The 12,881-nt window shown below is 38.8% G+C and overlaps 1 protein-coding gene across 2 annotated transcripts in view; it reads left to right on the top strand.

Moving 5' to 3' along the window:
- Positions 1-1,948: 1,948 nt before the first annotated feature.
- Positions 1,949-12,881, top strand: part of foxo3b (forkhead box O3b) — a 38,543-nt gene continuing 27,610 nt past the window's right edge. The window contains exons 1-2 of one of the 2 annotated variants that reach the window (XM_039692623.2): positions 1,949-2,504; positions 3,374-4,067. In XM_039692623.2, the coding sequence (XP_039548557.2) occupies positions 3,540-4,067 (528 nt within the window). In that variant the 5' untranslated portion in view covers positions 1,949-2,504; positions 3,374-3,539. Of the gene's footprint in view, positions 2,517-3,373; positions 4,068-12,881 lie in introns of both variants that reach the window. The other variant, XM_039692621.2, reaches the window with a different exon arrangement.

Genomic DNA, 12,881 nt, shown 5'->3' with positions numbered 1-12,881 from the left:
CTCCAAAAAAAAAAAAAACAAATCTGTACAGTAGCATCTATATCCATATCCAAAACATAAGGGCTTATAAGTACAATTGAATTATACCTTTATGTACCACAAGAGACCTTAAACAAACACATATTTCATACATCACCATCCTCATGGCAATTGTGTACTCTACAGTTACATTATTAGAAGCATGGTGTATTAGGTGCTAAATAATTATTTAATGTTTTACACAAGCTGGTGTCAACGCAGTTGTATGTATTGGTCACCTGCAGACTTTCTCATTTCTGCAGGATAAGGAACAAAGGAGAATGAGACAGAGGGAGGGGGTGATTTTTTTTTTTAAGGGAATTAATAAAGGAATCTGCGCAAACAATGGTGTTACATTTTAAGTGCCTGAATAAGCAACAGCATTTAGTACCACTTGTTGTTTCCATGCAAAAGTATCACAGAATGGCACCAATCTATCCAACATAAATGTGCGATTATGTAATTTTACTTATTTCTGACACTGAACCTGCATAAATGTCGTTATTATTAATCTCATCTCGATTAATTTAACAATGCGCGCATTTCTTTACAAACATCGGCGTCGAAATCACTGCACCCGAGATAATACGCATCTCTGCTGGAACAAAGACGTGCTCGTGTTTTGGTAAGACGTCACTGTACTAGAGCAGCGCCACGGAGGACAGCAAACGGGTATAACATTTCTTGATTATGAATTACGTCATGTGTTTGAATAAAACGAGGCTGGCAGCAGGAGGCATGTCATGACCATAGGACTGTAAAAAAATAAGTCATGACGGACGACTTCACGCTGGGATTAAAGGGCCAGCGGAAAGGAAATACAAGACATGCCTAAACATGCGTCAGTGGCCCCAGATTTAGTAAAACCTTTTTTTATTATTCAGTAGCAAATCTTCTGGTCATTTAATAAAGGAGTTAGACTAAAAAATGTTATCATTTACTAACCAACATTATTTTGGTTCTTTCATTAAAGATTTTAGGCAGATTTTTTTTTTTTTTTTTTACATGCTATGAAAATAGTGATTTTAAATGTCAAGCTCAAGACAAAAGTATCATAATAGTGGTCTGCAACTCATGCACTAGTCCAAGTCTTTTGAAATTGAACTCTACTTACTCTGAAATGTCATTTGTGGTTGCATTCAAATAAGTGCTGCGTTTGCATGTTGCATTTGAAGTCATTAATTTGACTGATTTCAACATGTTTAAAAACCTATGCCTTCAACAAACTCATTTACTAGTCATATGGACTTATTTTTATGGTTCTATTACTTAAGTGACATTTCTTTGATTCCATATTGTGATGTACATCTAAGTGTAACAGATTTTTGAAAAAGAAAAAAGTGTTGTTTTTTTTTGAAAATCCAGTTATGACATTTGAGGTCAATAAAAAAAGTATATAGATGAATCAGTCACAATAAGATATACAAACTTGCATTTACAAAACAGATAGGATGAATTTTCATTTCAAGCTGACTTTTATTTTAAGGGACATTCTGCCTATAGATTTACGCAAGAAAATAATTCTGTGTTGGAACTTGGAACAGTGGAAATATGACAATTCCTTTAAGATATTACTTTCCAAGGCATTTTGTTATATGCTTGCCAAACTTGTCATTCCTATAATCTGAAGCTTTTTAATAGCTGTTGGTTACTTGTGTAGTTGTGTTACATGACAATGTTCTAAAACTTCTCTAATCTATATTTCTGATAATATGCCAGGATATGTTGTTTGCATGTCTCAACTACAAATTCTAGCAACTGAATCTATATTTGGAAATTCGATAAAGTGATATGGGCTCTCAGAGCTTGAGTGACTAGTTTGAACATGTCCTCTCGCCTGTTGGCAGCTGTGGCCCTTTAAGAAGCGACCGCATGCGCGGAATCAGGGGGCAGGTCCCTGTCAGCGGTAGAGGCTGCGTTTCTTTTCTCCCCCTCCTCTAGTCACTCAGTACTAAGTTGAGCTCGCTTGAGTGCTGACAGACGATTAGAGAAGATAGTCCTCCTGTGGCTTCAGATAGATAGAAGGGTGCAGAAAGAGAAGGGACTTTCAAGACGGGAATTTTCTGCACTGTACCGTCCGTAACGTCGAGGGATTGTCGCGCGCTCTAACAAGACTCCGTCTCTAACGTTACCTTTAACTGTTAAAGAGACTTCTGAATGCGAAGTGACATCGGGTCAAACTCGCTAATAGCACACAATGATCACTGCAGTCTTCGAGCACGCATAGTTCTGTCCTCGTTATTGTAGTTGTCTTGAGCTGACATAACGGCGTTTTGATTGTAGCCCGCTGAATGTGCTGTGGCTCTGACAGTTCAGTTCTTTTGTCACTACAGTGACTTACTGCCTGTGATGGTTGTGTGCAGTGACGTTGTGGCGCTTTGTCCGTGGCTACTGGCGAGGTGCGCTGTAGAGATATAGTTGTATTACATCAGTGCACCAAGTGACCGGAGTGCGACACAGAGAGGAGAAACGGCTCTAGCTGAATGGTGCGTGTTGAGGTATTGCATTTTGCATTATAATACATCCTCATGCATGCACATACATACATACACGCACATAGAGAGAGAGAGACATTATGTACTGAATTTGTTGTTTTGTTTACATGAGCTACAATAGTAGGGCTGTCACTATTATGACATTTTGGCTGACAGTGGCGATTAACGTTCGCAGTGTGCAATGCTCATACACCTGTGAAAATATTGCACTAAGGCACAAAGAAATGAACATATATATTTTTAAAATGTTTCTCTTACGGTTTTTATTCCACTTTTCATTCACGCTGTCGTTGCTGTTTTAATCCAGCTTACTGTCATTAATAATAAATCGGATAATATTGAATATTGTTATGCAATAATGACTGCACGAATAATATATTGAATCACTGTTAGGACATACTATATAAAGTATACTATAGGCTACTATACAGGATATTATACTTTAAGAACATCAGTGGTTTTAATATTTCATTCGTGCGGTCTTCTCCATTGTAATACGAATAATCTCTTCATATGCGTTAGTGAGTGTCATTATGAAGTGTAAGAACAAGAATATGTGCCATCGAGCGAGTGTTACATTTAGTGAAACCGGAGCAGTTTGCGAATACTGTACACGTTAAATCTTTGTTTATACTTTCACGTGACTGTTGCGCGAACCAACGCAGACGCGTTCGCGCGCACACCGCCGTATAATCTGACACATGAAAGCGTGAAAATTTAATTATAGATTTAATAACTTTTCTATATTAGGTTAGAATTGAATTTTTTCTATATTAGGTTACAATTGTATTTATGATTATAAGGTATTTTGTGTCACAAGGCTTTATATTGTATATTGTATTTTTGTCTTTCTTAAACAGGGAGGGGTGCTAATAATCATTAAGGTTTGCACTGATTGCTCAAGAAGCATTAAGCTACATTAAGAATAGAAGTGCATTCATGGAATGCGACTGTGACCGCTTCCCACTGCCTATCTAACTTTGACTGAGACATACAGAGGAGTGACAGAGAAGGCTAGTAGAGGCAATGGCAGAGACAACCCTTGAACCACTGACGTCGCTGGACGTTGCCATCGATCCAGATTTTGAGCCACAGAAAAGGCCGAGATCATGCACTTGGCCGCTGCCGGAGTCCAGTTCGGCAAAGCCTGCGTCCAATGACACTGACATAATCCCAGAGGAGGAGGATGACGAGGATGACAGCGCGATGGCAATCAACGGCATGGGTGAAGGAGATGACAATGGCAGCCCTAGCCAAGCAGATGAACTGCATCCCATTAGTGGTCAGGAGAACACAGACTCCCCGCTCTCCTCTCAGTCTGCGACCTCAGCTAGTCAGGGGGTGAGCGGTCAAGGTAGCCAACAGCAAACTCCCCGGAAGTCATCTTCAAGGAGGAATGCATGGGGCAACCTGTCCTACGCAGACCTCATCACGAAAGCCATAGAGAGCACCCCAGACAAGAGACTGACACTGTCCCAGATCTACGACTGGATGGTCAGAAGTGTCCCATACTTTAAAGACAAAGGCGACAGCAACAGCTCAGCTGGTTGGAAGGTAAGCGATTCGGTCGAGCAGTGCCATCCTGAAAACCCCATAAATAAAAATGTTGGTTGTCTCTGCTAATGAGCTGATGAGTTTAATCAGGTGTATTTGATTAAGCAGACATGCAAAATGTATACTATTGGTGTGCCCAATAGTAAGGATCAAGGCTGACAATCACTTTGCTAGGGAATTTGTGTGTCACAAGGTGTGCATGCTCCTCCTCATTTAGTTCGTGCTGTGTCCTTGTACTGCATCACAACCAGAAACACATGTTCTGGCATGTTTGGCACACTTACTCACGCACAGAAAACTGGAAAGTTTTTGAAGGTTCGCGTGCGTGTGACTCACAAGTGAGCAAGTTCAAGTGACGTCACCTGTAAACAAACTATTTGGATGCCGGTATAAGAGATAAATTGCAAATTAGGCATGATCAGTATGGAAAAATTGTGACAAAACTATCAGATGGACTTGGTTAAACCCCCAAAATACAATATCCTCAGAGACAAGTCTAATAAATCTCCATGTATCCAAATGCCTTTACGTTCATATACACGCATCACGGCTTATGTAAAACTTGGCATGGTAAATGACATGTACCCCCGCTAGAAGCGGCCCAGACTGTTTATGCAGGTGTTGAATGGCATTAGGAATTGCATAACAACTCAGAATGGCGCGAGCTTCTCCTTAGCCGTCAGCAGGCAGGACTGCCTTCAAAGGGAATGTCATGGTCATGGGCCATAGCCAGCATAAGACATATGGGCCTTTCACTTACAGAGCTAGAGTGGGTTGGGGGAGGGGGTATATGGTAGGGTTGTGGGTGTAAGGTCAAGGGCTGAGTTTGCAGCAGGAGGCATAGCTTGCCTGTCCCATTGGCTGTAAATAGCCACGAATTATTATAGTGAAAGGAGAGTCACTGCCGAGTCTGTGGCAATGGCAAACTATGCGGACTCCGGCTCAGTGTGGAACTGTTTGCACCCGACTCATCTAACATTCAGGTCTGTGTATGTGCATGATCATATTTCTCAAACGGCTATGCAAAACAGGTTATCTGTCAGTCGAACATGCTTTATGATCAAATACTATAACCCCAATTCTAGCACGAGTACACACAAATAAACACACCTACCCCGGTCTCTATTAGTATGATGGTATGTGAACAAAAACAGTGTTCAACTGAAATTTCCTCCTGTGTTAGATCCTGAGCAGATCTGTTTGTAGTGTGGGTGCTGGTTTTAACACAACCACAGATAAACTCTCCCGCAGTTGCCAGCCAATATCCACATTGGCATTTAAATAAAACATACACACACAATAAATAATGTAAATGGTGCATTTAAAGCATCAGCACTGAATTTTTGTGCTAAAGTTGGCATGAAATGGAAATTAACCCCATCTAGTTTCTAAGTGATCTTAATGTGCACAAATTATTCATTCAGATCTTTCTCTTTTCTTTTTTGACCTCATAATTTTGAAATCAAAATATCTCAATCTTACAGTAAAAAGACTTCTCTCTGGAGACATATGCCGGACTTTTCCAATCATTATTTGGCCCGATTAAACCCCCTCCCTTTCTTACAAATTCAAGATATATAGATAAGATAAAGATTATAAAGATATATATATAGATTCAAGATAAGTTCACATTCAGATCTGGAGTCCATCCAATCAAAAACTGTTGGATAGAACAAAACAGAGTGAGAACCCAGAATAGAAGTTAAATTACGAAACAGAAAGAGCATTGATTATTCGAGATGTCTTATTCAAACACAAAGGTTGGAATGGTCAAGTACAGGTGCAAAAATGACAAAAAGCTGCTTCACTATGGCTACCAGGTCACTGGTCATCTCTGTTTTAATGAGAGGGTTTGGATGACATGTGATCTCATAAAGGCGTTCCTTTGTTTCTGTTGAACATACAGTTGTGACTGTGCAGGGGAGACAGAGGGAGTGACTGTTAAAGCATAGATGACATTACAGCACCCACCTCTACTCTCTGCACTGAATGTTACAGGATAATGGTGTGTTTTTTAATGATCTAGTTATACTATCAGGTATGAATGTGAATTAAGTTTCGAATGTGTTAATTTTTTTTTTAGATTAATCTTCAAGGTTTCTTTTGCAGGTGTATAAGTGGTAAGATTTTACTGATTAATCGTTCTCCTTCACAATGAGCTCCTGCAGTGCCAGATCATACCTCTAATGCAAAATGATGTACTCTACTCTTGAAAAAAGTCAGCTTTTAAATGATTCACTTCTTTAAGCATTAATTCAGGTCATTTTATTAATTTTTAAGTGAAACCTCTTAAGCATCTCTCACACACACACACACACACACAAGAGCCAGCTCGCTGCTTTTAAACTTTTAATCTTGTCCACCAGACACTTGTCTATCCTCTATGCTATGTTAGAAGGTTGTGTAACCCTGCTGTTTATCTCACATCTGAAATATAATCAGATTATGTAACTTAAAAAGAACAAGCTACTACTATGTGTTGCACCATTTTTGTTCCTGGAACACTTAATGAAATGTTTCAGTCACGCTGATTAAAGTGATCCGGTCACCCTCCAGAGGGTGCGTATTCGGCGAATTTTACTTGGCACAGTTCCAGGGTGTAGCTGGTCTGTTTTATGTGTTTCTTGTAATCTGTTTATTATCAAGAAAGCTTGGTAACAAATACAACATTAATATTATATATGCACATAATCCGTGCAAAATTGCATTTCTAGAAGTACATCATATCTGCATCTTTAAAGTTCCAATGAAACCGAAGTAACGACTGATCTTTTATTCTATATTGTGATGTACATCTGAGTTTAATGGATTATCGAAAAAGAAAAAATGTAGGGTGGGGACTTGGTTCTTTGTATAGGTTGTTGATTAGATTTTAAGATGTGAGTCTTAAAAAAAAGTGGAGACAGATAAACGCAAGCTTGTAGGGGTGGAGTTTAAGCAGACTACATGATTGGAGAAGTCCTGTAAACAGATTTTTTTTTTAAGAAAATGAATAGATTTTCATTTAATGCTGACTTTTAAAGAGGGTTTAAAAATGTGTAGGAGATATGTGCAGACATTTTGCACATATCCCCTACAACTGTTACAATCACTGTTTTATGTTTTGATTGACACATGTGAATGTTGATGTTTTGTGCTTTTATACATGCCTGGTCATGTTTAGGTGTGTGAGAGATCTTGAAATGAATGTCACTGGGTTCAGGGCTCCAGACTAACTTTACCACTAGTTGCACTGGTCCTACCAACTTTCTCAGTTGGTCGCACCTTTTTTTTTTTTCATTCCATGGAATGAATCAATGCATGTTGCTGCTGAATAGTGGTCTTAATCTGCATACCATAATTTTCCACTGATCTGAAAAGACTGACAGTGACACAAGACCTCATGTTAGCAAAATGTTTTAATCTTTTAACTATCAAATCAAAATATTCGCAAAAAAACTATTAAAAAGTAAAAAGATGACTGTGAAAAATAGTAGTATTTATGTAAATGCATTTATGGCGAGATTAATACATTTTATTTAATTAAATGCAATGCATTTATGATGAAATTCATTGTCATGTTAATTTGTGCTCATTTTGACCTGTCACTTTAATTCAGCACGTGCAGCACAGCAGAAATAGACTTTTGTGTGTAAACGATCTCTGCACTGCTACACACCGCTACTGGATCTTGACATTGTTAGCCTCGTCTTTACATGTCGTAAACTTGCACTTAATATGACTTAATTCCTAATTGGCGCGTTTCACCATCAGTGTGCAATGCGTGTGATGACGTGTACGTTCGTTAGTAAATAAACTGCAAGTGTCTTGCGGAAAAACATTGTAGCCGGATCTAATTCTCTCCATTAATGTCTATGGCGAGTCACGCAGGCACTGCGAGCCAACCCCAGGATAAAATAGTCCGAATATAAACGCTTATTATAGACGTACCGTAGTGATTCAGGATAAGTCAAAAACACGGTTTGGAAAATAGATTCATGATTTACTCATTCATTTTCAACATACAGCCTGCAGCAGCTGCTGATACAATGGCGTTCTGTTGCGCATGGATGAATTTAACTGAGTACATGACCAAATGCGACCACATAAAATTTTAAGTCACACATTCTCAAAAAATGGTCACATATGCTTAGATGTTTTGCTCAGCAAAACACTACACTACACTAAAACTTAAATTGTACTTTAGTTTAGATGTGAATGCTTGCCATATGCGTGCAGCCGAATGCATAGCCTTTCACAGTATACTCCATTTAATAGCGTGCATGAACACATCCCCTTGACACATGCAAACTACAAAGTTTTGTCCTTTTCCAATGTCTGCACTATTTCTCTCCAATAAAATATCTTTGTACTTTTAGAGCTGTTGGCATCTAGTCATCTTTACTAGTTTTATATTGTTGTTTTGTGAAACAACGGGCCGGGTCAGTGTTGCCAACCTCTTGGACAAACAAATTAGTGCAAAACAATTGAGCACACTGAGTAAGTGTGGTTAGAAAAATCTGGCTATGTGCATATTAAGCCGATGATGAGATTTACGCCCTGCACACTGTACGCAAACCCTTGTACTCGTATGCAATATGCTTCCCAAGACAGTTTCAACCAACATCACTTGCTCTAACTCGTACATACAGTATGCACCCCCCCCCCTCGTCCAGCAGACATTTTCATATTTGAAAACATTTGATTAAAACAGACATCCTGGTGGGGTAGTTCTACTACAGAGGAATTTTAGAAGCACATATGCTGCGGTAAACACATTTGAATGCATTTCTAGTTCAGCCTGTGCTTCTTCACACTTTTTCCGTGCCCTTATTGTCCCCGCTAAGTTTTTTTAAAGGCGTAAAAGCTTGAAGCTCTGACCTGAGGTGTTTTTTAAAAAGTTAAAAAAAAAATCCCTGACCCATCATTTCTAATTACACTGGTCTGCCTTTAATTGAGTACAATAAAGCTAGATTTCTATGTCAGGAGCTTTTGGCCGGACAAAGCCAGCAGTAATGAGAGCAGATAGTGAATGGTTATTGCAGTGAACATAGGGAAATGATAGTTTTAGGGAAATACTTTGTCAGTGATCTCATGTATCATCCCTTTGAAAGATAACAGAGAAACATTGTCAGACAGGAGTGGGCGATTATTAGCTTGGTTCTGCTGACGCAAAGGGTCTATTTTGGTGCTTGTACGTGGGAGTATATGTGTCGACTTTTGATTAGACAAAAGATTGGATTGATTAACACAGATTATGGTAGACTTAGTGTGGCGTGACCTGTTTCGGTAGTGAAGCAGGTGTTTAAATATGGTTCTGTGATGATGTAAGGTTTTCAGATCCTCCTTGACTAAGCAAATTTATTTTCTGTGACATAACACCACAGCGGCCACATGCACACAGTGAATTTGGTAGTCAAATTTATGATGGTTTCAGTATCAGCCATAAACTTAAATCACTGGAACCCAGGGCAACATTTTATGGGTCCAATAAATAGAATATACAGTATATGACACTTGACACTTAGTCAAAAGGTTCAGAAACTTTACAAAGCTACAGGTTTGAATAGCCAGGTTAAAAAGTTTTCATTTATCCTTCCTCACACCATATGCAAACCAACTGTAACTGCAACAATCACAGAGTAGCTCTGCCCACTGTGAAATCTCTATTGTAGCTTCCACCTAAAATCCTCGGGATTTTTCCCCTTATCACTGTGGCCTTTGGATTGCTCACTAAATATCTATTTGTTTGAACGTTGCTCAATCTGCATTACTCTTAAAAGTGAAAACCTTTTCCAAGAACTGCTGTGAGCAGTTTGTCATACTGCACCAAAGTAACACCTCTTACCAATACAGTGTGTTCTAAATAACAGGCCAATCAGATGTTCTACAGGTGGTGAGGTCATCAGCACAGGACTATTATCCGTTTTAAGAGTCCATTGCCTTGCACGTTATCAGTGAAGGCTTATCTCTTTTCACTGCACCTTCAGTGTTTACACACCTGTCTTTAACTTGCCCCTGGGTCAGTTCTGGTGATATAGATGTCAGTGGAGGCCAGTGGATCAAGCTGAATGGGGCCAAAGCGCTGACTTAGCAGTAAAATCTGCAATGGTTCCAGCTGCTGGATACATCAGCAGTTTGTTATCAGCCAGCTCAGTGAGACTGAGGAAGCAGTATATCAGGAACATTATGGGCTAAAGTAATGTGGCATATGCCTTTTGGCACACATTTGAACACACCCATTCTAATCTGTAACTAATTTTGTCCGTATTTTTAGTTAGATTTGCACAGTTTTGTCCTATTTACCTCTGCCTGCCCCCCCCCCCCCCTCTCTCTCTCTCTCTCTCTCTCTCTCTCTCTCATATGTGTGCTACAGTGTTTATTGGGGCATGAAATCGCTCCACAGCTCTTGGGCATCTCATGTGCTGTCTTACTCACACTGCCATCACTGACATGTTGCTTGCTCTGTTTGTCTGTCTCTCATTTGTTCTTCCCTTTCTATTTCACAATCTCAGAAAAGATAATTCACTATCTGTCTTTGCATATCCAATCATTATCTCTCCATTAAAGATATTGTTTCAACCAAGTCAGTGTACAGTAGGTCAGTACACCATAACATTTACATAATGGATAGTAGAAAAAAACGTATTTACTGATGAATTGTGCTTTTTTCTCAAACAATTTTGGACTGATCCAAAATGTTTATTATTGGGGTTTGAAATGAAATCATTAAAGGGGCACTTGGCAACTCTAGTTATTTCTTCGCTGATTTCCACTTTTGTTGTGGCATGTGTTCTCATCAGCTGTGCGGCGTATACAGTATTTCACAACACTGACATAAAAACACTCACTTGCGGCGCCCTCCTCCCGCTTTCTACCGCCGCTCATGTGCTTCTGTTATTATCGGAGCCGGCCAACTCTATTGTGTGGAGTTATGTATACCGAGTGGATAATACATCATACGCAGTATCATAGAACTATGACGAATTGCAATAAAGCAGTTTGTGTTTCTCGCTCATATTCTCGCTCTTATTCTCGCTTCTCATGAGACTTCTATTTCCAAATTATTCAAAAAACAAATTGAATGCGATTCTCTGAGAGGTGGTGCACCGATAGCCGCACCCTCATCGGATCTGGCCGCACCCTTTTGCCATTCCACGTGACCAAAAGAGATAGGGGTCGTTTCGATGGGGTGCTTGGGTAGGGTAATGTAAGGGTAATGTATTTGATTTAAATATTTCAAGGGTAGATGAATTTAAAAAAAAATAATGAAGTGCACAGATAAATCATTTATAATAAAAACTACAATATTACATATAAAAAGAAGATTTGTCAAATTTGATTTCATGCCATGATTCATTTATGATTTGATTAGAGAACTTAAAGATTTGATTAGAGCCCTTAAACATTTTTAGGGTCAGTAAGATTTTTTTATGCAAGAAATTAATATTATTATTAGTTAGCAATTGAGGAAACAGTGACAGTAATTTATAATTCTAATATTACAGTTTTAAAAAAAGTCTGTTCTCTGAATTTTCTATTCATGATAGAATCATAAAAGAAGTGTATCATGGTTTCCACAAAACATTAAGCAGAACAACTGGTTTCAACGATGATAATAAAAATAATTGTTTCCTATACACTAATCCTATCACACTAATACACAAATACACAAAGATTTCTACTGAAGAAATTATCGAAGGATCATGTGACACTGAAGGCTGGAGTAATGATGATGAAAATTCAGCTTTTCCACCGCATTAATGAATGATATTTTAAACCTATTAAAATAGTAAACGCACATATAATGATATTTCACAATATTACACTTTACTATCACATATTTACTATTACTATTAAGTTTTAACTATTTTCATTAAATAAATGCAGTCTTGTGGAGCAAAAAAAGAAAAAGTATTTTTAAAAACATTAAAGAATCTTACTGATCCCAAACTTCTGAATGGTAGTGTATAGGGTTGGGTATCGAGAATCGAGTATCGATTGGAACCGGGACTAACTTTTAGTTTTTCCCGGAATCGTTCAAAAGTTAAAATTTCGATTCCTAGTTTCGATATTCACAGTCCGCCGAGCGGAAGAAGAAACCGCTGAACAACACCAAAGAAGAAGCGTCTACCGGAAGTGTTGGCATAACCGCGCGAGTCGAACATTAGTAGCTTACATCAGCGGTCCAAAGTGTGGCTTCACTTTTCTAAAAATAACGAAATCTCTGCAAAATGCAAAATTTGTGACAAAAGGAGTATTTGTGACAGGAGTATTTCCTTCAGAAAGGATTATTTCCTTCAGAAAGACCGTTGGTTAGCAAGGTTAGCTAAACTTTTTTGACCCTGCCTCTTAAAAGAATCGGAATCGAGAATCGTTAGGAACCGGAATCGAAACAAGGAATCGGAATCGGAATCAGAATCGTTCAAATTCAAACGATACCCAACCCTAGTAGTGTATGGTAATCGTTCGCTTGGGTGGCATGGAGAGTCACATGGTTTAATAAGTAAACTTGCTCCTCTTCGATTGCGCTTGCAAACATTCACGCTCTCTGAATGCCGCAAACCAAGCACGCAGGGTTCATAGAGTTTACACAATCTATTGTATATTCATATACCCCTTTTGTCTTTAAGGAGTAGTTAGGCCCTAAGTCTGTTTCTTCTTGTTTCTCTAGTTCCTGTGGTGTGTGTTGATGCTTTTGACATGCACAAAGGCAAATGGGCACAGACAAATGCACACACCCCTTTTCTGGGAACAGTAATGCATTTCCTTGCTCTTATGCTTCAAAGAGAGGGCTTTTCTTTTTTGTGTGGATGAAAGCATGTGCGCTCGAGT

The sequence above is a fragment of the Pimephales promelas genome, chromosome 13, assembly GCF_988280905.1.
Source record: "Pimephales promelas chromosome 13, fPimPro1.hap1.1, whole genome shotgun sequence".
Taxonomy (NCBI): Eukaryota; Metazoa; Chordata; class Actinopteri; order Cypriniformes; family Leuciscidae; genus Pimephales; species Pimephales promelas.
This window is presented reverse-complemented; position numbering and strand designations above follow the sequence as displayed.